Raw genomic sequence first — 23250 nt, 5'->3', positions numbered from 1 at the left:
TGGGCGTCTAAACCCTCTTCCGCATTCTCTCTCCCGCGTCCGCTCATCAGTTCTTCTTTTCCGATTCTTTGCTTTTCTCTTTGTCACCCTCCTTCGCATCGCCATTGACCCCATTCGCCTTCTTATCCTTCTCGCCGTCTTTGCCCTCGTCCTTCTTCAGCTCCTTGTCCTCCGCCTGCTGCTTGTTCTGTATCTTATTCTCGATGAGGTCGTGGAACGCCGTTATCGCGCGGATCAAACTCGACAAATAGATTGCCATCAACTGATCGTTCGTCTTGATGCTCATCGCCCTAGCCAGCTCCGAATTATCCGTCGCGCCAGCTGCGCCACTTGCAGGCCCCACGCCGTTCGTCGCACCCTTGACCGGTGCAGGCTTCGGTGTGGACAGGTTAGGGAGCAAGTTGAACACGTCTTGGAGGTTGCCTAGGATAGCGTGATTGACGGGGAGGTCGCCATCAAGCACCTTTTGTAGGTATTGCCCGATGTCGCGTAGCCGGAGATGCAAGCCTTGCAGCGACTGGAGCTGTGAGGTTATGCGTGTAGAAAGGGTGCCGACGGCAACGTCACGGATGTCGCGGAGGAGGTGCTCGACACCGATCTCTTCTGCTTCTTCGGCTTCGATTAATGAGGGTGTGTGGACGAAGGTCTTGGAGGTAGTTGTGCCGTCCTGTGCCACTGCCATTAGTATTCGTCCTTCAAATAATACTGGCAATATGTTCTTATGCCAAAGTTCATCCCTAGGTATAGAAAGACTCACATCCTTAATCTCCTCCACTGCGAAGTATGCATCCGTCGGTACGCCCACCTCCTTCGGCTGCACGTCGATGATGACTAACAGTGGGTTCGGTGTGTATCTCTTGAACAACTCGTTGATCTCCAAATCCGACGCCCGCAGCTTAGGACCGGTGTGGTACCACCCAATGAGCTTCTCCCGCGCGTTGACCTTCTTGAACATGTCGTTCATCGATTCGACATAGTTGTGGTCCAGAAACCATACTGATGGGTCCTTCTCGTCTTCCTCAAACGGCACTGAAGAGTGATCAGCAAGTTGTGCGTTCGAAGGCCGCTATGTACAACATAGCATCAAGCGCACTGCGGCGGCGAATAAGTTCATGGCGGGGTGGCAGCTCACGTACCAGCGAAGCTGTTCGATACCCTCACGTTCTTTCCATCGTTCTGTCCCAGAAGCACACCGACTACTCGTTTCCGGGTTCCCTTTGCTTGTCGGCCGTAGTGATCTGCTGCGGAGAGGAGCACGAGCGGCGCAACAGAGACGTTGCGGGTCACGAGCGACAGCGTCTCTGCTGTTGTGGCGGGCATAGTGAGAATGTGCGGTTCGAGCAGGCGAATTTGTGTAGAGGTGCCTGCGACAGTAATGGAGACGGGTTTGGTGGGGTGGTGGATATGGTGTGTGTTGTTGCTGAGGCTCTAGCTCTCCGACGTGAGCTGGTAATGCCAAGACTTCTAATCGCCAGGCACGAAAATGCGCAAATGCCTTAGGCTGCGAGCAACACTCACATGAATAGGTCTTGAATCTTCAACGAAAGCAAGAAGGTAAGACGTTGCTCAATGATGATTTGCATTGTATCCGTGATATTGTTGATCTGGTGTTTAACATATTACTATTTTGCTCGAAGCTCTACCCACTCTAGCATAGCAAATGCGTTCAGAACAGTGAATTTATTATAAAATATACACAGCCTATAACACAAATTTGAAAGTGCGTAAGATATAAGACCAGACCAGACCAGCAGCTCTTGCCATCCTTTCAACGCCTTCCAGAAGATCATGCTCGTCAGACCTAATTGTCCATCCCCATGTTATGACCGGCCATTATCCCTCAGTCGCTTCAATGCTCAAAAAATACATAAGACCAAGGAGAACCTAAAGAGTGGCAGTGGGGAAGTAATACTGATCCCAGAGGAACTCGTAGTCCTCAATGACACCACCGACGATGTCTAGGAGTGGCTTGTTCCGCAGTTTCCGTGTAACGGCATGTATCCAGGCCCTGGGAAGTATTAGCTAATGCAACATGGGCTGCGCATGGGATACACACTTGGTAATGTTCTCATAGAAAGCGCCGCGCATCATCCACCAGCCTAACGACCAGCCGCGCTTTCTCAACTCTTCCTTCTCCAACCCTGTCAAGCCTCTTAGTCCACCAGCTAGTCTCTCCTGGAAGTCTTTCTTCGTGAGCTGTCTGGCACCATACTCCAGTCCAACTCCGATCAACCAAGGGCGCCAGCTCTTCCGGTCTCCACTGAAGTGCTGCATGGCCAATGCATAGACGACGGGACGCAAGATGTACAGAACCTCAGCAACTTCACCTTTTCCGCTAACACGGTGCAAAAGTGCCTTTGGCGGCTTGATATCATCGGCTGTGAGTACCTTCGATAGCAAATAGCTCGAAATTTCGGATGCATCCGGTATCTTCGGCATCGATAATCCTGTCCGTGGCATCGTCCAATTCTCCGCTTCCGCCTCTTGCTCCGTCGGGGGAGTGTCCATGCCGTTCGTTGATGCCGATGACTCCTCCAAGGAACTCGGGTCGAGCTCCCTCTGGGGTAGAGGTGGCGATACCAATGGTCTAGAGTTCGTCAACCGCAACAGGAGCAGTCGACACACGGCTTTCACGACCTCCAGTAGCACTATGACGCGCCACCGCACCTTCTCTCCCTTCCTTTTTGCTGCCATCTCCCACAGTAGTTCCGTGTATTGAATCATCTGGAGCACGAGCGCGATTCGCTTGTAGGTTGGTGACCGATCTGTCCAGAACTTTGTGTAGCGGCTGTGGATTGATGGGTGCTGTCGCTGAGCTCCAGGTGTGCGAGCAGCGGCTTTTGCGAGAAGGGAATCATGATACAGTGAGAGGAGTTGGACGCCGCTGTGCACTGCGCTTGGATTAGGTGGTGCTTCGCGACAGCGCATTGAAGTACCTACGAGATTCAGACGCGATCTCAGACTCGCGGAATCGGCCTAATTGGATTAGCTACAAGCGCTACAAGTACACACGATTAGGTTACCCACCGGGAATGATGTATGTTAGCGATCGCAGGGCTGACTCTATCTGCGATACGGCGCTGCTGTTCTTAGCGATGAAGTCGGAATACATCCCGAGCCATTTCGGAGGCAGCGACAGGACCTCGCCCGTCTTCTGTGTCGCCTGCTTGTACATGATCGAAGTACAGCCCCTTCAAAGGGCGCGACAAGTCGTTTGAATGCACGATGGGTGGTGATGCTGGAAGGTTGGGGTCGGGCTAGATGCGCCATCGAGGGGCGTCATGCTCGCGTGGCTGCCGAGGTACAACGTGAACGCGGATCTGCGACCGAATTGACTCCATTCCTTACCATAGCATTGGCTGGCCTATTTAAATCGGTAAGTGGAACATTGCAGGCATACCGGTCAATGCTCAAGGCCATAGGCTACAGAGCCCTTTCCTACTTTCTTGCACCATATCATGTCCATGCCGTGGAAGAAGGGCTGAGATGTGTACCGAAAGGGATAAAGGCGGCCCAACATGTGACCACGCGCGTCGACCGTATTCTACCTTGCCCACACGAGGAAGGCTACTAACATGTATTATCAAGCAGTGCTACATAACAGCCGTAACACAGCAAGGCATCAGTATCACGCCTTATAAAGACACGACTACCGACTGAAAACTCGAAACCGCGTAGTGAATCAAGTTACTCTAGGGTACACCGTACATCAAGTACTTCACGCTATATGCAGCGGCCATAGTTACGAACTAGACTTCACTGCCACCACAATCCGCAGTAGGACGGTTCGCTCTACGCATCTCTCGGCACAGTCCACATTTCTCCCTGTCTGTCAAGAACATCACACTATGGCCGCCTCGGTCCCAGTCCCCGCCATACCTATCCCCGAGGAGCACAAGGAACTCTTCTCATCCGTCAATACCTTCGTCCACGGCTACATGTCCAGCCCTGGTCACGACAACTCACACGACTATCACCACATTATACGCGTCCTCTCTAATGCCCACCGCATTGTAAATGCAGATCCGAAAAGCATATCAGGAGCCCCGTACAACGCATTCATCATCTACCTGGCCGCTCTGTTACACGACGTAGGCGACCACAAGTACGCCAAAGCCGGCGAAGACGTAGAGAACCAAGTCTCACAGATCCTGCTCGAACGCGGTGCAGATGAAGAGCTTGCCAACAAGGTTCAGGTCATCGTAAAGCACGTTGGATACACCAACGAGGTGAAGAACCCGCAGTCGGTCATCAATGTCTTGCAGAGGTACCCTGAATTGGCAGTCGTGCAGGATGCGGACCGTCTAGATGCTATTGGAGCGGTGGGAGTGGCGAGGTGTTTTGCGTTTGGAGGTGCGAAAGGCAATGGGAGACCGTTGGCTGGCGCGATTGATCACTTCGACGAGAAGCTATTCAAACTGGAGGACATGATGAAGACCGAAGCTGGGAAGCGTATGGCGGGACATCGGACGAGACTCATGAAAGACTTTGCAAAGGAGTTCAACTCAGAAGCAGGGCTCACCTTCGAAAACTTGTGGAGGTGAAGGGGTAATTGGAGGTATAGATCTGAAGACTTCAAGGCATCCTTCATAAAATATCACAATTTCATCCTCTTGTTCCTCCATGGATCGTGGTGTACCGCAAGGGGCTTAGCGTACGGTTTGGAGGCAGCCGCATCCGCGCGGGATGTGGAAGCGAAAAACGTCGCTCGCGACTCAAGCGAAAGGGTTGTGAACGCCATCAAATCACTGCTATTTGCACTGATTCTCACAACAAGTCCAACGAAGTTCTGGATGCAGAAACACGTCGTTGTGCACTTGCATGAACAAGCATGTTTCCGAACATTCGTGCTCTTCCCCTGAGTTTTGACCAGTCTCTTCCCTGCGCTCATCAACGCCGGCTTGACAATCAGCGAACGTCCGAATGCACCGCCTCAAACCCCACCGCGAGACGTCACGACGTCCTCTTGCGGAGGGCAAACGCCGGGCGAAGGTTCAGGATCCCACCGGGATCCACAAAAGGCAGGAAGGTGCCCTTTCTTTGTCCGAGGGCCATGTGCTCACTCAGCCCATCCCGCGGTCGGTGGTGATGGCGTCGAATCCAAATGTCGAGGAGTTGTACCACAGTGCGCCGATGACTTACAGCGCACGCTTTATCGAACATGTGCTGGCATGATGACCCGCGTGTATTTTTGGCAGTTCGTGGCACATCCAGCAACCGGGGAAAATGGACCAGCGCACTGGGGATATTGGAAGCTCCACCTTCTAGACCAATCGTGGTGGGTCCGCCAGGGCGCGATGATCAGCTTGTGGCTTGGCCGAATCGGGGCTTCCAGAATATTGTCAACAGTTGATGCTCTCTGCACGCGTCGTTGCTCTTGTTCGTTCTTTGCAGCATTCAAGGTGGACAAAAGCATGTTTGGTGTATCGCACCCAGTTGCTCCGCCCACAATGGATCAGTCCGAACCATCTATCCAGCACCTACGAGCGACAGGTATATTTATTGTTGATGAGGGACTTTCCGCATCCGTCCGCTAGATTGCAGTTGCAGGGCGGAAGGCGACGCCACGCGGCTGTCCCTGCCCGTTCCCCTGCATCGCTCCTTACCAGGCACCATCTCATTCGCTACTTCCCCTTGTCCTAATAGTGCTGCTTCCTCCATAAAAGGTGCCTCCCACGTCACTCCCCAAGAATCATCGCGCTGTCTATCGCTCGCGTCGACCCTCGTTTTCATCTCCTACCTCGTCCACCTCCCTCTGTACAGTTTTTAATCCTAATTTCTTGCTCGCGAACCTCTCCGGATACAACATCCCTCGACCGCTCCGCCTATTCGCTTTGAGTTTTTCTTGTACAGCAACATTATGCGTTTCTCGTCGAGCCTTTTTGCTGCTGCAGCTTTGCTGTCAAGCGCCGAAGCGGCATACAAGGGCTTCAACTACGGAGCCTTCTTCGGAAACAACCAGGCCAAGGGCTACAATGACTTCAAGTACGAGTTCGAGGCCGCCAAGGCCCTTCCCAACACCAACAGCCAGTTCACCAGCGCTCGGTTGTACACCATGATCCAGCACGGTACCACTAAGGATGTTATCACGGCGATCAAGGCTGCTATCGACACCAACACTTACCTCCTTCTTGGCCTCTGGACCTCGGCTGGTCAGGCTGTCGTCGACAACGAGGTCGCCGCACTCAAAGCTGCCATCAGCACATATGGTACTAAGTTTACCAACCTAGTCGTGGGCATCTCCGTCGGCAGCGAGGACTTGTACCGTATTACGCCTACAGCCATCGCGAACGGCGAGACGAATCCCGGTGTCCAACCTGCACAGTTGGTCAAGTACATCAACCAGGTCCGCACCGCGATTAAGGGTACCGGTTTGGCTAGCAAGCCTATTGGACACGTTGACACATGGACTGCTTACGTTAATGGCAGTATGTATCTACGTTTACTCGACTCAAACTCAATATCTAACTTTGCATAGGTAATAGCGCAGTTGTCAGTGCTCTTGACTTCCTCGGAGTTGATGCCTATCCCTACTGGGAGACCCAGCACGCGAACAGCATCGGCAACGCTAACGCAACCTTCTACGATGCTTACAAGCAAACTGTTGCCGCTGGCAAGGGCAAGCCCGTGTGGGTCACCGAGACTGGTTGGCCGGTGTCTGGACCTAAGCAGAACCAGGCTGTTGCTAGCGCCGCCAATGCCCGCATCTACTGGGAGGACGTCAGCTGCTCTTTGATGAAGAGCAACGTCAACCTCTTCTACTACACCCTCCAGGACATCCAGTACTCCACTCCCAACCCCAGCTTCGGTATCAAGCCGGGAGGCGACCTCAAGGCGGTCAGCCCTCTGTTTGACCTGTCTTGCCCCAAAGTAAGCTATACTGTCCCCCTCCTTCTTTCGTCTGTACTATCTCCCCTATTCTTGCTTCTCATGTACAATGTGTTCATCACATCTTGGGTCGTCCGCGCATCGTTCCCTGCAGCTTCATTCAAGGAGCGTCCATTGGCACTGTCATCACAAACTCTACAGCCTGCTGCACCCTACAATTGGATTGCACGGGCTAACGGTATGTGAAGTTCTCCAATGAGACGTCACCCTCGAGCAGCAGCAGCAGCAGTAGCACGGCGACACCGACGATTGGTAGCACTTTGAGCACGATTGGTAGCACTTTAAGCACGAGTCGAAGCACAATTGTGACTGCGTCGAGCAGCCAAACGAGTGCTACCAATCCGGTTTCCCCCACGCGTAGGAGCGTTCACACATCTATCAGAACGTGGCTAACATTTTCTAGTAACTCCCCGACCCATGAGCAGTGTTTTCGTTTGGCCGGCGCCTAGACCTTCAGCCGCAGACAGTGTAGCTGTCAACGGTCCAGCATCTACAGCCGGATCCACGTTTCCCGGATTTCCACAGCTAGATCAACCAAGAGGCCTTACGCCTCCATTCGTAGCACCTAATCTAATCGTGCCCATCGACTCTTCTGATCCAAATAAAGTCATTGGAAACTCGTACACTGCTCAAATATCTTCCACTCGCTCGACTCTTTTCCTTTTTGATGTGCCACTTTCGTCTGCCAAAACATGCAACCTCGTCTTCGCTCTCCCACCTACCTTCGATCCTACTTATATTGCGCCTATGCAGATCAACTCACCTGGTGGCATATCGATCTCTCGTCTCGACAAGCCAGCAACCACCGGAACGAGTGCGAGTTCGGCTACCGGTGGGACGGTTGTGGGTGCTGTGCCGGCACTCCAACCAGGCAACAAGTACACGATTGCGAGTGCGCCATGCGAGGCGGGACAGCAAGTTAGTTACAAGGCTGACTCACTGAACGGGTTGGATATGAGCTTCTTTCAGTTGACGTCGCCGGCCCTGGGTCTGTTCATGGAGACGGCTTGAGTATTGCGAGCGGGTTATGGTGTGATGAGCATGGGATGAGCTTTGTTCCTCGCGATAGAATTCTGTCTCGAGGCTAGTCGGTATACATGTAGTGCTTCTCAATTGCGCCGTTGTTTTTGCCCCCATCTTGACCCGAATCCCGTCACACAAGCATGGCCAACCACGAACCTGAACTCTCTACATGGACGTTCGCTGCCAGTATCATTTTGCGAACACTAGGCAGCATACGTCGTAGAACTTCTTGGGACTCACTCGGTGAATTCAGGATGGCCGATATGGCCGACTTGGCTGCTCCGTGGAAACTCCGTGCCCCGAAAACAACAACAGTATTTATACAGGTGCCTGTGAGTATACATACTGCTTTCAGAGCCAAGTCACTGCTCTACTCTCTCAAAGAAGTATCACTTACCAGTCTCACATATCTGGCTACCTGCTTCTTTCTCACGCCGCCAGCAAACCCTTCACGATCATACACCACCAACATGGCCGAATTCCTTCAAAAGATTGCCCAGACGCCCGGCCTCAAAGCCGTATTCAACTACGAAAACTTCCGCCTCCAGCCTGCCATCGATAAAAAAGCACAAGCTGCCTTCATCCGACCCAATGAGAAACTAGACCATGCGTTCAAGAACTCCATAGCCAAGGGATTGCCGCCCATCAATGTGCTTCCCATGGCAGCGCAGCATCTATCTGTCTTGACGAAGCTCGTTGGCGCGAAGTCAGTGTTGGAAATCGGAACGCTGGGTGTGTACCTTTCGCCTCCCTTTCCGTCCGGGACCGTGATGGGAGGATTAGATGGCTGACTTACCACACACAGGTGGCTACTCCTCCATCGTCTTCGCGCAAGCCGGCGCAAAAGTCACCTCCATCGAAATCTCGCCCACCCACCGGGACGTCGCGCTCGAAAACGTCGCCGGCCTCGACGTCGAGATCCTGCTCGGCGCCGCGCTCGACGTCCTGCCTAAACTCGCTGCCGAAAACCGCAAGTTCGACCTCGTCTTCATCGACGCGGATTTCGACGACCAGTGGGAGCACTTTGACTGGGCTGTCAAGCTGACAAGGTCCGGTGGGGGCGTTTTCCTAGACGATGTGGTGCCGACGATGATTAAGAATGGGGAGGTGGGATTTAAGGCTGATGGAGAGGTGGAGGAGAAGAGGAGTGTTATCGAGAAGATTGGGGAGGATGGGAGGGTGAGTGCGACGTTTGTGCCGATTGTGGCGAATATGAGGCCTGTGATGCCGGATCCGATGATGAATGGGTTTATTTTGGCGGTGGTGGAGTAGGAGGGGGTGAAGTGTGGTGTGTTGGTGAGGGCTGGTTGTGCGAGAGTAAATTCCACTGTTGTTCATGGGGTATAGCAACACAAGTAGATGAGAAAATTTGTGATGAATTTCCCAATAGTAATGGCAATCTAAAGAAAGTGGTATGTCTTTGTGGAAGAGGCATGGATCCGAAGCCTGATTCGCAGAGCAGCATGCCATCCGTCGAGTTCGGTATCTTGCATTCATATCCAGTGTGACCAGGTAGGTCCACGCCCTGTGAGAGCTGCTTTTCATCGGTGGGACATGCTCATCAGCATCTAACGGAATCTCACGATTCTTGAACATCATACTCTCGGGTTCAAAGATCGTTTATACCTTTGTTCAGTCATCAGAAACTGATGCATTAAAGCAAAATAATTCGACGAATTGTGTTCTCGTTGTGACGATAGCAATTCCTGTACACTGAAAGCTCATCGTAGGATTTACCAAACGTCGAGTCGAAAGGCGAACGCTCCCGGCGGAAGGCGGCGTAACAAATGTAAGGCAAGACCGGAGAGAACAGCACCCAGTGGTGCTCTGAAGCCAGCTAAGACAATAGGTGCAGGCATACCCCAGTTTGGACGGCGTGGAACGGTGAGATGTTGGCCCTCACCTGATGCTGTGTCAAATACCCAACTGTTAACATATTCCCTTGATCTCCATACCTGCAGGGATCGGGGACCATGCCTTCGGGGACCAGACCTGCGAGACCAGAAGGCCGATGACCATCGCAAAAATGCAGCAACGTGAGTTGCGTTATAGTCGCACAACTCTAGTGGGACTCTGTTGGGTTCGCACTCACGATCGCGTTCGGAGCCGCAAAGCCGCAAAGCGAACTAGGTACCTAGGTAGTCATACACGCGCGGATCCACGGTGAAACCATTGGGATACGTTCTTCGGTCGCAAAGCATCATCATCATCGTCGGACCTCAACGCCGGCTCCTGCTCGAATTGTAAGAACATTGGTTCCCCCTTATGCGCGCCGACGCGGTGTCTACATGCGCACGGACTTACCGTGAAGCCATCGGGCCGAATTGTAAACATTCTTATCTTGACCTTCCGTCGCACAGCATCCCCATTATCGAATCTCCATCCTAGTCTCCATACGCCGGCTCCTGCTCGAATTGCAAGAAATCATGAGCATGTTCCGCCGCTTCTTCACTTCGCCGGAGCTCAAAAACACCGGCTCGCTTGCACGCGACCTCCTGGCAAGCGAGCGCACCTTTCTGGCCTGGGCTCGCACCGGTCTTGGATTCATAGCTTTGGGAGTTGCTTTGGAAAAAGTCGAAGCTTTCGCGGCCATCTCACCCACTCTGTTCCATCTGGAGGATAGCAGGACCAAATTGGCGGCGGGAGTTCTGGTCGGCAGCGGGAGCTTGTGCGTGGGTCATGGGACCACGAGGTACTTCGCTGTGATGAAGCAGTTAGAAAGAGGCGTATTCAAGCCGAATGTAGCGGGGATCACGATGATGGCTACGATGAGCATTGGGATTGCCGTTGCAGGCACGTTGCTCGTGTTGGAAAATGAGGATGCGAAGAAGAGAAGAAAGAAGGTTGATGCCCAGGGGACGTGAGCGACGTCTACGTTCAGCGTGACAGAACCCCCTGGCTTAAGATACCTTTGAAAGTCGGACATGATATGTGGCCAGGCGGACCTCTTTGGGACATATCCGCTCGGTTCCGGCGTGTTGGCTGTGTCATGTACTCGATGCCAGAGTAAGAAACATGAAGTGCAAACGTCTCATGCCGAGTCCACATTATTATTACTATCATGAGCTCTATTCTTCCAATTGCCACGGCTGCTGCCATCAGGCTTTATGACAAACCAAAAGAGAAGGTGGACAAATGGCCCCTCTATCCCACTGCTGAAGGTGTTCGAAGTAATCGGGAGATGCTCACACAGTTTCAGAGCCACCAGCTACACCAAAAAGGCTTATTGAAACGAGCAGCATTGCTCTTCGGAATCGCAGAGGGCAGAATTTGGCTGTTGTTCGCGGCTGCCTTAGCCGGAATATAACATTCTGATGGTGAATCGACCTTGACAGGAGCTTGTCCCTCAGAAAGCGCGCAAAACACCTGAGGAGTGTTGAAGGACACCGTGGTGGGCGTAACGGTTCCGAATGCTGTGGAAGTGGTGCTGCGTGCCGTCGGGTGGACGCTATATGACCTTGAAGTAGTGTTGACAGCCGTTCTATGGGTACTCCAAGACAGTACAGAGGTTGCAAATGGCGCTGTGATACTATGTATTTTGTTTGACACGTGCGGCGGCTTGTTGATATTGGGATCATCTAGGTCCTGGGGCTCCACGAGCAGTCCCTTTCGGCCGGCCTCAGCTATCGCTTTAAGCCATGCCTCAGCTATCTTCTCGTACCCTTCGTCATTGGGATGCGTCCCATCAACCAGTTCCTCTGCTTTGACGACTGGATGCAGATCGGCGAGCACGATTCGCGCCTTTTTCTCTTGCTTGCGCTTCACCAAGGCTTCGTACTGCGGGTTGACGATTCTCTGGATGCGCTCATCTGCACCTTCGTGAGTGTTGACAATGAGTGTAGAAAGGATGATGGTGACATTCGGGATCTTGTCGAAGAGGTGGTCGATCAACTTGTTCATACGCTCGCCGATCTTGCTGATGGGATAGTCTGGAGGCTCATGGATGATATCGTTGGTACCGGCGCTGTCTCAAGGTTAGTTTATATCTATAGTAGGAGTAGAAAGCCTTACTTGATCAGTATCAGGTTTGGCCGCAGAGGTATGTCGTACTCAGCGAACATGACGACTTGATCCAGGCGCGCCCCTGGATGGCCTTCATTTTCCTGATCAGATCAGCGCTGCTCTTGCCAGCGTGCATCAGGAAGTACGAAAGCTTACGTTATCCGACATCTGCCCAGAGTGCACTGTGCCCACCATATCCACAACTGTATCGTGCTGCTCGAGCAACTCGCGGAGATGTTCACGGTAACCATTGCCATCTGACGATTCCTGGCCCCAGGTAATTGAGGCACCAAGCGGCAAGATGCGCAAGGGAAATTGCGGGTGATGGGGAACAATGGGGTCGTCGCTGCTCGTTTGGTGAGTGTTCGGGAACAGCTCCGCCCGTACTGTAGCGACAAGAAGCGGGATCGCAATCGTGTATATGTATATCGCCAGCCACATGGTGTATGGTATCAAGAATTGATAGCAGACAGCCTGCGGTTCGGCGATAGTGTGTTGAATGGGCGCGAGATCTAGAAGTGGGTGATGGAATGGAACTTCTGTAAAGGGCCACAGGAAGCCGCGACAAACGCAAAATTGTAGCCACACCGCTGTGGCTTGACCAGTCACTCTTCGAACACGCTACTTCGCATTGCCAAATGAGATTTCACTTTGTAGCTAAATTTCCCATATCAGCCAAGTGAGGCTAGTGATGTCAAGGCCCAACGAAGTCTGCACGCCGCTCTGGTAAGCTAGTTCACCATCGAACAGCACACCCGCCGCAGTTCCAAGAGCATCAACAGCCTCTCCGCAGGCAGAGGCAGGTAGTTTCTTGACCCTTGCGTCCATGCGTTATGTCAATTTTAGGCAATAGCACGGCCATTAGCCCCACGATCTTCGCAAGAAGTGATATTGGGCATGATTTTGAAAAACATGCAATTTATCAGTGACTCATTCTCCGTGCAAGATAAGTCTCGCTCTGTACCAGAGGATGAGATCACATATGCTTGATTCTACGCTAAACGCGATTCGTGCAAAGTTTATCTTGAAGTGACCTGTCTGTTAATATAAGCCGAATGGAACAGGAATTGCATTGACGCATAACACATGGAAGGGAAACGATTATCCATTAGGTAGGTGATATTCTTTCCTAGTGGTTCTATTGAAGCTCTTATGAATTCATGCACGCCATTGTATTCCCATTTCCACTTAAACGCCCCACTCATGCAGTCACCTTCCGAGTCGTACCGTGATCATCTTTCCAATATGGCCATCAACAAGAAGCCAAATAATAAGCATATGATGAACAAGTCGTTACATTCACCCACGATCCTCCCACGCCATAGTGTGTGCACTACGACTTCTCAAGCCACCGAAGCACCGCATCCCGAGAGTCTGTGCCAGTCGCTCCCTTAGACTTCTCAGGAACCTTCACGCGCCCCAACTCCGCCGCCACTGCCTCTACCTTGAGTTTTACCCCCTTCTTCTCGGACGCGACCATCGCACCTTCCAGGTGCGGGAAGGCCTTCTTCATGTCATTTTACAGGCGTGCATCGTGGAATCTGCCCTCCTTCCGCAACTTCACTGCATTTGCGACAATGCACTTCCACACCGGATCGTTGCTGTGATTCCGCGTACCCAAAGTGTCGTCCTCGCGGATGCGAGAGGTGGAGATCGCGAGCCAGAGGAAGTGGCCTGACTGGATCGTGTTCTTGCCATCAACTTGATACATTGTGGCGACGATGTCCTTGCAAATGCGCTGACGGAGAGGGAACAAGTAGCGGTCAATTCCAAGGACGCAGCCAGCGTGGTAGATGTTCATCGCATCGTGTGGGCTCTCGATTTTCATGGGTTGCATAATTACTCCACCTTGTGGAGGACCTCCTTCATGTATGGGAGGACTGACGCGGGTTTCGATGTACATGTCCCGGACAAACTCCAGGGCCATCTTCATTCCACTTGGATGGCAGCCGGAGAAGGTCATGGACCGATAGCGCGTGTAGTCGCTGTCCTTCTTGCGCATATTATCTGGGCCATAGCTTCTTCGGTGCACGCATGTGCTCAGCCGCGCGAGCGCACGTTGTGGGAAGCCCTCGTATACGAGCACCGGCTCCTGGTCCTGCCTATTCTTGATGTAGATATCCGGGTAGCCTTGCAGAGGCTCTCCCCAGATCTTTCGGCGAATCTCCTCGCTCGTAAGACGAATGTCACCGGCGTTTGGCCAATAGCCCTCTGGCAAAGAGCGCGGAATCTCAGGAGGCGGAGGTGAGCGACGGGGCGTCCACCGGTCGCGGTACTCCTCTTCAGTCTTGAATGCAGAACGCGGCCTATCACGGTAGAATTCGGAAATTGGCATGATGTTGCCCTCTTAATCGTACTGCGGATTGTCGTGATACATCCATGTACGGATGGTGCAGGAAAACTGGTGGAGGGGCACGCGTCCGCCGTCCGGATATAAAACCCACCACGAACCGTCCTTCATGGTGGTGTAGCAGCCTGTGGACCGGAGCTCGTCTTCCATCTTCTCAACCTTCGACTTCTTCTTCTCCGACTTCGGCTCCGGTTCTTTCTGAACCTGTTCCGCCGCAGAGATGAGCGCCTTGGTCTTCTCCTGCTGCTCCTTGATCGTGTTGAACTCATTCGCGCCGTTGAGGTGGGCTCCCAAGGATTCGGAGAGAATAGAGCTCTTGACTTTCTTCGGCAGCCTGCTCATGAATGCAGCCAGGTTCGCGGGCCGCGCGTCACGCTTAGGAGGCATCTTGATAGCCGGTTGCGTGCAGAATACGCTAGGTCAGTATCTTTTTGTAACGTGGGTGGTGTCGTAGTTCAAGCGTCGACGTTCAAGGTGGCCAGTAACGGCTCGAAGTGGAGTATGTACAGCTGTAGTACTGCTGGGGAGTTCTTATGGTTGTTGTCGTGCGGGCAACGCGACTAGAGCTTTTCAACTATTACTCGCGCTGGTGAAAGCGCAGGTCACTCAACCTTGCTGTGCTTTGGATGGAAGGTGAATTTACACTCGGTGCGGGTCTGATGTTATATATATTTACAGAATCCTTTTCTACAGTCTGATATGTCTGCCGTTCGGTAGCGAATTTTGTCCCATGGTTCAAATTCCACCAGAGCGTCTACGCTGCATCGCGATGGACCCCGCTGATAGGAACCGAGAAACCCTTGGTCGTTCCTGGCGCTTGAGCGAATAAAAGGGCCTTGAACTCCCTCTTTTATTTGCTAAGATTTCATGTTTGCCAATAGCTGCCCCTATGTTCAGTCGTAGAAGAAACCAACATTATGCGTGTGACCTTTTCCAGTTTGACGCACACTCTCCACCTTCTTTCAACCAAGGCTCATCTTGACAACCGAGCCGCCCCAACTCGACCACAGCTCCGGATCATCATTGCTATCTTGCATGAATCGAAGACACCTTATATGTACTTTGACAGGACTTTGCTGCGGGATCTCCTTCAACAACTTGCCCGTCCACATATTATAGATCTTGATAGCTGCCGATGAGTTGACGTCTTGTGCAGCTGCGATAAGCCCGAGGTCAGGCTGTACGGCGATATCTAGGTAGAGATCATCTGGGTTGGCATACTGGAAGCTCACGATAGGCTGCGACCTGTGCGTCATTGTCAGCATGTAACAACGAATAGAGGTGCTATTAACCAGGGCAACGGCCAACATGCGATTACATGGTACACCGAGCCTTGCCGCTATGATTCTTGTTTTGTGTTCGGGCATTACATACCAGTTGGCAGCAGCGGTATGTTTCATCTTCTTCCGCTTCTGGCGACGGTGGAAACCAGGATACTGATCATTGAAGAACTTATCACTGTAGTGCCCTTGCGCATGCTGTGAAAATGTATCTCGCGAGCGAATATCATACAAGAACAGGCTATCCTGCACACCAGCGCAAATTAGTCGTGTGGGGTCGTCTGCGCGTTTCAGTTTTGAAATGGGAAACGGGTTCGTCAGAATATGTGAGTGTCCCTTTGAGCGAGTGTCGTAGAGCAATATCTTGCCGCTTCGCTCACCAAGAATGATAGTAGTCGGAGATAGCCAGTCAAGTGCTAATATGTCGGTGTCTCTTTGTAAAGCGGTCGATGAGTTCCATTCGCCGGTAGGTGAACGCTCAAACAGTAGTAGAGAGGAAGATGCGGCTACAGCCAGGCTTTCTGTGCCTGATTGTGGTATACTGTTCGGTGCGAATGGGACTGTTGGAGCGGCCGCACCCCATATCGTCGAGCAGTTTTTCGGAGTGAATTGCTGGTTCACGTAAGGTCCGTCGATGTCCGGGTCTGACTTGAAACAGGTCAGCGAATAAACACATTATATGCGAAATCAGACATCAACCTGAGTATTCCGTCTTCCCCAAGCTGGACGAGGCACGAGCCTAATCCTATTGACGAATGTTATGAATATCTAGATTGCACTCACCAGATACACCACAGGAGGTCTATCGGACCCAAGTGTAGTCGCAGCTAAGGCTCCAGAGCTCGGTAGGTAGGTCAAGGATGATATGGATGATGTGAGCCTTGCAAGCATATCCCATGGCTCAAAAGAATACTCGTTCAAGCCTTCAGCGACCGAGGAGCCAAACGGCCTTCCGTCTGGCAGAGAAGTGGTTGCCATATTTTCATCGAAATCGGACGCTGGGACCGGGATACCCCTCGGTGGATTTCGTCGGCGTCGTCTAATAGCATTGTCTCCGTGAACAGCATAAAGGGTTTTGGTATTCGGGTCGCGATCAAAGAAGCGAATAATTCCGTGTGCTGGTTGTTCGACGACCTAGTTACAGGTGAGTCAGCACCTAGCAACTGCAAATGTTGTATTTGAAGATTGTGGTAATTTGTTACCATTGTATGCAATACACAGGTCAGTACACACCGTCTTCATCTTCTCCATTCCCGCCACACAAGCATCCGGCCAGATTCCATGCGTGTAATACGTTTTCCGTCGCCCCCCAATCTCCCTGTCTAGACTAGCCATCTGTAGCCCCCATCTGTTGCGGCTGTGTGGTCGCACAATGGTCTCTGCTTCTCTCTTTTCTTGTTGCTTCCTTGCCTGCTTTTCAGCGGTAGACTTTTTCTGCTCCTTCCTTACATTCTGAAGAGTGTATTTTGCTTGAGACGGTGGCGCAGAATGGGTTTTCGTGATCTTGAAGTATTTTCCTTTCTCGACATCGTAGTAAAAGCCTGGAATCACCCGCGGCTCTGCCATTGTTGACGGGGTGAGGTTGAGGACAACCCTGCTGTAGAAGCTAGTAGCACTCAATCTCTTGTCACTGATTTTCCTTCGGAATCGCAAAGTAATGCAAGGAGGGTTCAGTGCACGTGACAAGGCCGACTGAGGTCTCGAGCAGCTGCTCAGGTATGCGTAGCCATAAGTCGCGATCTATGATCTTTGGTAGATGAGGTCACAAGCTGGGCATATGTCAGCATGAGCCTCGAAAGTCAGCAGCGAAAAGCAGGTAGGCGACTCGAATGTCGAATTTCCGTTCGATGTTGTAGTCACTTGCAGTCCATGAACTACCTGCGGCCAAAAAGTTTACGCGAGTCAGGAACACGCGTCTTATCGATAACGCACGTTTGGCGTCATCCCTCGGCATGGCGACGCCACCGGCCAGAGCATCATTCTGACAAAAGTACACCCTGTAGTATATTGGGAAGCATTCCTTCATCCTTGATCCCTTCTTGGTACCTGTGCATTAATCTGACCTTGCCATCTGGCTCATGCTTTCACGACTCCCAGCCTGCAAGCTCACAAACCCCAGCTTCAGACGAACTTTCGCAACATCTATGCGCCTGAATCAAGTCATGGCGCACCTTGATGATTCGACAAATGGCACGAACGGAAATTCCACGCCCGGCGGCTCATACACTCTACAATCCCTCCCAAAATCCAACGTCTTCACCTCAAACCTCCCACCCGACCCCGCCTTTCCCACGCCCGCGGCATCGCACTCCGCACCACGCGAAACACTCGGTCCTCGCCTTGTAAAAGAAGCCCTATACACGTTTGTCCGCCCAGAACCTACAAAAGACCCAGAACTATTGGCTGTGAGCCCGCGCGCACTACGAGACATAGGTTTGAAGGAAGAAGAGGCGCAGAGCGAAGAGTTCAAGGAGGTAGTCGCAGGCAACAAGATCTTGGCGTGGGACGAGAAAGACAACGCGGAGGGAGGAGGCATATACCCTTGGGCACAGTGCTACGGCGGATATCAATTCGGACAATGGGCCGGCCAATTAGGCGACGGAAGGGCGATATCGCTGTTCGAAGCTACAAACGAGAAGACAGGCATAAGATATGAGATCCAGCTCAAAGGCGCGGGGAAGACGACGTACTCGCGATTTGCGGACGGGAAGGCAGTGCTACGGTCGTCGATCCGCGAGTTCGTCGTCAGTGAATATCTTAACGCCATCGGAATTCCGTCGACACGGGCGCTTTCCCTCACACATTGTAGGGGAAGCAAGGTTTTCAGAGAGAGGATGGAGCCCGGCGCGATTGTATCGCGTTTTGCCCAGTCTTGGATACGCTTTGGCACTTTCGACCTCCCTCGCATGCGTGGCGACCGCAAATTGCTCCGACAACTGGCAGACTACACCGCCGAGCATGTCTACGGAGGCTGGGACAAGCTCCCCTCTAAACTGCCCTCAGGCGACCCTAAATCGACACACGCTTCCACTTCCACCGGCGTACCCAAAGACACCACTGAAGGCGAGGCTCTAGAACAAGAAAACCGCTACACTCGCCTCTACCGCGCCATCCTCTGCCGCAATGCCGAGACAGTCGCAAAATGGCAAGCCTACGGCTTCATGAACGGCGTGCTCAACACGGATAACACGTCCATCCTCGGGCTATCCATCGACTTCGGACCCTTCGCTTTCCTGGATACGTTCGACCCTACGTACACCCCGAACCACGACGACCACATGCTGCGCTACTCGTACAGAAACCAGCCGACCATCATATGGTGGAACCTCGTGCGGCTAGGCGAAGCCCTCGGCGAGCTCATGGGCGCGGGCTCGAACGTCGACGACTCCGTCTTCGTCTCCTCCGGCGTAAAGGAAGAAGAAGCAGACGAGCTTGTAAAGCGTGCGGAGGGCATCATCGAGCGCTGCGGCGAGGAATACAAAGCCGTTTTCCTGTCGCATTACAAGGCGCTTATGACCGCGCGGCTGGGGCTCACTTCGCAAAAGGACTCGGATTTTGACGAGCTCTTCTCGGAATTCCTGGACTTCTTGGAAGCGCATGAGTTGGATTTCCACCATGCGTTTAGGAAGTTGAGTCATTTCAAGCTGGGGGAGCTGGAGACGGAGCAGTCGAGGAAGGACGTTGCAGGCAGGTTTTTCCGGTTCAATGAGGCGCCGGGACAGGAGGCGGAGTCTCGCTCGCGCATCGCTAAGTGGTTGGAGAAGTGGGCGGCGAGAGTGAAGGAGGATAATCCCGACGATGAGGCAAGGCAGAAGGCTATGCTTGCTGTTAACCCTAAGGTATGACACCACCCCAACAGACTGTTACTTATGGCCCATTGCTAACGTGACACAGTTCGTTCCCCGTTCATGGGTTCTCGACGAGCTCATCGACCGCGTGGAGAAGAAGGGCGAGCGCGACATTCTGCCTGCTATCATGAAACTGAATCTTGATCCTTTCGAGGAGAACTGGGGCTGGAACGAGTCTGAAGAAGAACGCTTCTGTGGCGATGTGCCGAAGTACAAGGGCATGATGCAGTGCAGTTGTAGCTCATAGGGGCGGGTTGGGGAAAGCTGAGACAGACAGGACAACGTAAGATATCGGGTTACGAAAACAAACGCGTTGAAAACTCAACTTTGTAAGATTGCATTCGAACGTAGTTTGGGGGTTAATCAACACCTCCCACGAGATATTCTCCCACTTCCAGATTTACACCACGCCCAAGTGACCGTGCATACTCCCACCCAAAATTCACTCTCCATTTCGCGCCGGGGTCAAGCACATCCGAGCTTCCAACTCCGCCAGTCCTTACCAGAAGTCGCATACTTGTCAGCGTGGCAATCTGCGTGTACAGATCCGCGACCTGAGGCACCGTTTCCACCAGCAGACTACGGAAGATCGCCAGCAGCCTGTCAAGGGGAAAGGGTGACGGCGTCAATAGATGCCGCGAAATTTTGCGATGCTTCGACTTTGTGACGCCTGCGGTCGCCGAGGGCGCTCTTCTCTTATTCTTCCGCTTGTCGGTGTGCTTCATGAAATATGTGACGTCTGTGCGAGAGGGGTTGTAGCTGGCGAGATAAGCGGCAATGAGAAGGTGTGTCGTATAGTACGGTAGGTCGTGTGCAATCGTTCTGGTCCTTCTCTTCGTGCTGGGTGTCGCTGGTACCACAGTCCCGTTGGTGACACCCGCAGTCGCACCCAAGTTGCTGTTGTCTGCTACGATCTTGTCCAGTACGCTGTCCTCGACCTGGAACAAAGCCCTCCTGTTCACCATGAGGCGCGAATAATCGCGCGTGCCGAATGTACCCTGCACGACGGGCTCGACGAACGGACGCCACAGTCGCATGGCCGCAAGACGAAAGCTAACGAGGTCCCGCCCGGTATGTTTGCTCAGCGCATCGTATACGGTCGCTATAAATCGTCCCCACAGCCAACTGTCGTCTTCAGCCGCGAGATCAGGCGTGTAGTCAGGATATTGTTCTTCGCTCGGCGGCTGTAGGAAGATCTTAGGGGGATGTTGTCCCAGGATGGTAAGAAGGGAGTTGCGGTTGTAGCTTGGGAAGTGGAGGTGCGGTGTTCCAGGGCGGTGGAGCGCATGCGGTATAGGTAGTGTGGTAACCAGAATGATCGAGAGGTTAGGTATCTTGTGTTCTTGTTAGAAACCTGACTGAGCCGAGTGATGTAAACGTACGCTTTCACCAAACCGTGCCAACGCAGGTAAAAGCGTGTGTGGTGCCTCTCTCTGGTTATCGATGCCGTCAAGCACCAAAACGAATTTCCCTCGTCCCTCTAACATTCTACCTAGCGCTACGGCCAAGCTGCTCAGATTCTCTGTCCTCGCATACGGCCTCCGATCTATCTTCTCATCGTAGTGTTCGTCCAGTGCATCCAGACAAGATGCGACAGTCCGCTCTAGTAGATGTCGTCCTGTTATGCATTCCCTCGAGTTTATGGTAGCGTAGGACAGCGAAGAGCGTTTGAGGTAAGAACGTATGATGGAAGACTTTCCGGTTGCCGTAAGGCCGTGAGCGACGAGGAGCGAGGGTGAGGGTAGCCGTGCCTGTGGTTGTTAGCATTTGTCTGGGGTTGGAGTCGGGTATCGCAAACATTGTACAGCGCCGCTAATTGCTGAATTTGCGATTCACGAGATGGGAAATCGGAGTTCAATTGCTCGAGAATCTCATCGGGCAGCATGTCCACGGTGCTTCTCCGTGTTGACTTTGGGCTACGATCAACCTAGATCGAGGGACAAGCGGAATGCGACGCGCTACGAAGTGACGCGCCGCGCTGGCACGTGCGCCCAGCTTTACAGAAGCGCAACAGTTGCCCAGGACTACTACAATGGGTCATATCGATTGTGCGGAGAATATAGAACTATGCATAGTTGAAGCTTTTGATAGTTTTCATGTTCTATTATTCCTTGTAACGGACTATGGGCAGCCAACTGTGAGACTCATAATCCCAAGGTCACCAAAATGAACTCGGCAATTAGACGGAAGGTTTGCATACAGTCAACATAATTGCTGCTCATCATAATCCAAGATACTTTAGGTCCTCCAGAGACACATCTCTACACCGATTGATGATTCCGTCCGGCACACGAGTCCTCTGATTAGGTACAAAATCATGCCGTCATAAGATGCTAAACGCCTACACAATGCTGGTGGTATCCAATTCAACGCCGTCCTCCATCCCGAAAGCGATTCCTAAACATGCACAGTATCCGCAATGCTTGCGGCCGAGTCGGCTTTGGCCGGGAATTCCCAAGCTAGGAACTTCCAGTTCAGCTCGGTCGGTCGCCAGAAGATGCCATGCTGCAGACCTTTTCCAGGGTTGGCGGCATTTCCAGCGGTATCGGCAGTCAACCCTCCCGTCAGAGGCATACGCTTGCTGAAAACACAACGCCTGAATCGAGAGTGTAGAATAGCCATAGTGCACATAACGCAGGGCTCATGCGTAAGATAAATGTCCAGATCCACGCACAGGTAACCGTTGGCCGGGATGTTGTCCTTGTCGTAGGGCGCCTTCTCAACCTCCGTAAGAGGCACATCGCAAAACAAGGATCGGTCCAAACGGGTAGGATCCGTGCCTGCCATTCGAAGTCGTTTCTTGGCTACCATGGCGATGGCACGCTGCACAGAATGGGCCATGACATTTCCACCGCCGGTATGAGCTTCGGCTTCGCCAAGTGGCGAACGCCAACGGCAATCGCCTGCTACGGCAATGACCTCGGACACTCCACGGGTGCGGTCTACGACGACACAGGCGACCTTTTCGCCGATTCCAAGCACGGATATCTCAGCCGCAGCGGTGGAGGCAAGCGAAAGCCAATTGCTGGCTTCGGGCTCTATTTCGGCAGTGTTGCGGGCGACCAGGCTTGGGTGAGGTCCGTAGGGGTTCGTGTTCTTGTACGCGATGGGCCAGTACTGCTCGCTCCACTGGTTTGCTTGTTCGGCCGACGTTGGCGCCAGAGCCGGGACGGTCACATACAGCAGCTTCGGGTATATGTTCATGACGCTGAACGGTGGATTCTTGCGAAGTATGGCGACCAGTTCGGCAGGCTTGAAACATCGGGTTGGGCAAAGCAGGAAGAAGCGCACTGTATCCACATCTTTAGTACTAGACTCATCATCGGATGGCGGAAGCGGGATAAATAAAGATGCAGGGGAGGGCTCGTCATTATCGCTACTGCAACTACCTCTTTGGAGCCTCGCGGGCGGGTAGAACTGCTTCTGCAGGTGTGCCGGCAGGTACTTGAACTGGACGACGCGGCGAAGGTGGGATATCTCGGCAGTCTTGAAGTCAGGAGCGGCGTCTTGGACCGCGCTGGATGCCGTCAGAATAGCATTCGTGACCGGTGTCTGCCCGTGTCGCAACGACACAGACAAGCGCAGTTTTGGCAGGGTAACTCACTCTTTGACGGCATTAGCGAAGCGGGCGGGAATCTCGACGACATAGACGGTGTGCGTCTCCAGGCTGGCTCGCACTTCGTCTTTGGTCCTCAAAGGGACGAGTTGCCCGGTGGCCGCGGCGGGAACAGCCATGGCGGGCTCAAGGTGCGTCGAGATAGAAGAAGCCGAGTTATAATGTGCAGCGGGTAGATTACGTGAACAACGTGTTAACAAGGGAAGAAGCGGTTTCAAGGCAACAGAGGATGCTCCTGTTTGG

General features: G+C 52.8%; 11 protein-coding genes across 11 annotated transcripts; 4 read left to right on the top strand and 7 right to left on the bottom strand.

Annotated features, from left to right (window-relative positions):
- Positions 1 to 46: 46 nt before the first annotated feature.
- RPN8 (proteasome regulatory particle subunit) lies at positions 47 to 1320 on the bottom strand (the record flags this gene model as incomplete). Its single annotated transcript, XM_056218783.1, has 3 exons — positions 47 to 667; positions 758 to 1029; positions 1137 to 1320. The coding sequence occupies 3 exons, from the start codon at positions 1318 to 1320 to the stop codon at positions 47 to 49; spliced, it is 1077 nt and encodes a 358-aa protein (XP_056068048.1).
- A 564-nt stretch (positions 1321 to 1884) lies between these two features.
- N0V89_010037 (uncharacterized protein) lies at positions 1885 to 3175 on the bottom strand (the record flags this gene model as incomplete). The annotated part of the gene is made up of 4 exons (XM_056218782.1): positions 1885 to 2008; positions 2057 to 2891; positions 2941 to 2976; positions 3028 to 3175. 4 exons carry the CDS (start codon positions 3173 to 3175, stop codon positions 1885 to 1887), a joined length of 1143 nt encoding a protein of 380 aa, XP_056068047.1.
- A 673-nt stretch (positions 3176 to 3848) lies between these two features.
- Positions 3849 to 4544, top strand: N0V89_010036 (uncharacterized protein; the record flags this gene model as incomplete). The annotated part of the gene is made up of 1 exon (XM_056218781.1): positions 3849 to 4544. One exon carries the CDS (start codon positions 3849 to 3851, stop codon positions 4542 to 4544), a length of 696 nt encoding a protein of 231 aa, XP_056068046.1.
- Positions 4545 to 5860: 1316 nt separating this feature from the next.
- Positions 5861 to 7899, top strand: N0V89_010035 (uncharacterized protein; the record flags this gene model as incomplete). The annotated part of the gene is made up of 3 exons (XM_056218780.1): positions 5861 to 6428; positions 6479 to 7066; positions 7292 to 7899. 3 exons carry the CDS (start codon positions 5861 to 5863, stop codon positions 7897 to 7899), a joined length of 1764 nt encoding a protein of 587 aa, XP_056068045.1.
- Positions 7900 to 8381: 482 nt separating this feature from the next.
- Positions 8382 to 9183, top strand: N0V89_010034 (uncharacterized protein; the record flags this gene model as incomplete). The annotated part of the gene is made up of 2 exons (XM_056218779.1): positions 8382 to 8643; positions 8717 to 9183. The coding sequence occupies 2 exons, from the start codon at positions 8382 to 8384 to the stop codon at positions 9181 to 9183; spliced, it is 729 nt and encodes a 242-aa protein (XP_056068044.1).
- A 1923-nt stretch (positions 9184 to 11106) lies between these two features.
- On the bottom strand, positions 11107 to 13426 carry N0V89_010033 (uncharacterized protein; the record flags this gene model as incomplete). Its single annotated transcript, XM_056218778.1, has 2 exons — positions 11107 to 11875; positions 13251 to 13426. 2 exons carry the CDS (start codon positions 13424 to 13426, stop codon positions 11107 to 11109), a joined length of 945 nt encoding a protein of 314 aa, XP_056068043.1.
- Positions 13427 to 13432: 6 nt separating this feature from the next.
- Positions 13433 to 14650, bottom strand: N0V89_010032 (uncharacterized protein; the record flags this gene model as incomplete). The annotated part of the gene is made up of 2 exons (XM_056218777.1): positions 13433 to 14259; positions 14365 to 14650. 2 exons carry the CDS (start codon positions 14648 to 14650, stop codon positions 13433 to 13435), a joined length of 1113 nt encoding a protein of 370 aa, XP_056068042.1.
- Positions 14651 to 15225: 575 nt separating this feature from the next.
- Positions 15226 to 17109, bottom strand: N0V89_010031 (uncharacterized protein; the record flags this gene model as incomplete). Its single annotated transcript, XM_056218776.1, has 3 exons — positions 15226 to 15508; positions 15638 to 16187; positions 16746 to 17109. 3 exons carry the CDS (start codon positions 17107 to 17109, stop codon positions 15226 to 15228), a joined length of 1197 nt encoding a protein of 398 aa, XP_056068041.1.
- Positions 17110 to 17705: 596 nt separating this feature from the next.
- Positions 17706 to 19638, top strand: N0V89_010030 (uncharacterized protein; the record flags this gene model as incomplete). The annotated part of the gene is made up of 2 exons (XM_056218775.1): positions 17706 to 19382; positions 19438 to 19638. 2 exons carry the CDS (start codon positions 17706 to 17708, stop codon positions 19636 to 19638), a joined length of 1878 nt encoding a protein of 625 aa, XP_056068040.1.
- A 112-nt stretch (positions 19639 to 19750) lies between these two features.
- On the bottom strand, positions 19751 to 21276 carry N0V89_010029 (uncharacterized protein; the record flags this gene model as incomplete). Its single annotated transcript, XM_056218774.1, has 3 exons — positions 19751 to 20725; positions 20774 to 21142; positions 21190 to 21276. 3 exons carry the CDS (start codon positions 21274 to 21276, stop codon positions 19751 to 19753), a joined length of 1431 nt encoding a protein of 476 aa, XP_056068039.1.
- Positions 21277 to 21788: 512 nt separating this feature from the next.
- Positions 21789 to 23126, bottom strand: N0V89_010028 (uncharacterized protein; the record flags this gene model as incomplete). Its single annotated transcript, XM_056218773.1, has 2 exons — positions 21789 to 22908; positions 22996 to 23126. 2 exons carry the CDS (start codon positions 23124 to 23126, stop codon positions 21789 to 21791), a joined length of 1251 nt encoding a protein of 416 aa, XP_056068038.1.
- Positions 23127 to 23250: the final 124 nt, after the last annotated feature.

The sequence above is a fragment of the Didymosphaeria variabile genome (assembly GCF_027946475.1).
Source record: "Didymosphaeria variabile strain IMI 356815 chromosome Unknown scaffold_7, whole genome shotgun sequence".
Classification (NCBI taxonomy): Eukaryota; Fungi; Ascomycota; class Dothideomycetes; order Pleosporales; family Didymosphaeriaceae; genus Didymosphaeria; species Didymosphaeria variabile.
This window is presented reverse-complemented; position numbering and strand designations above follow the sequence as displayed.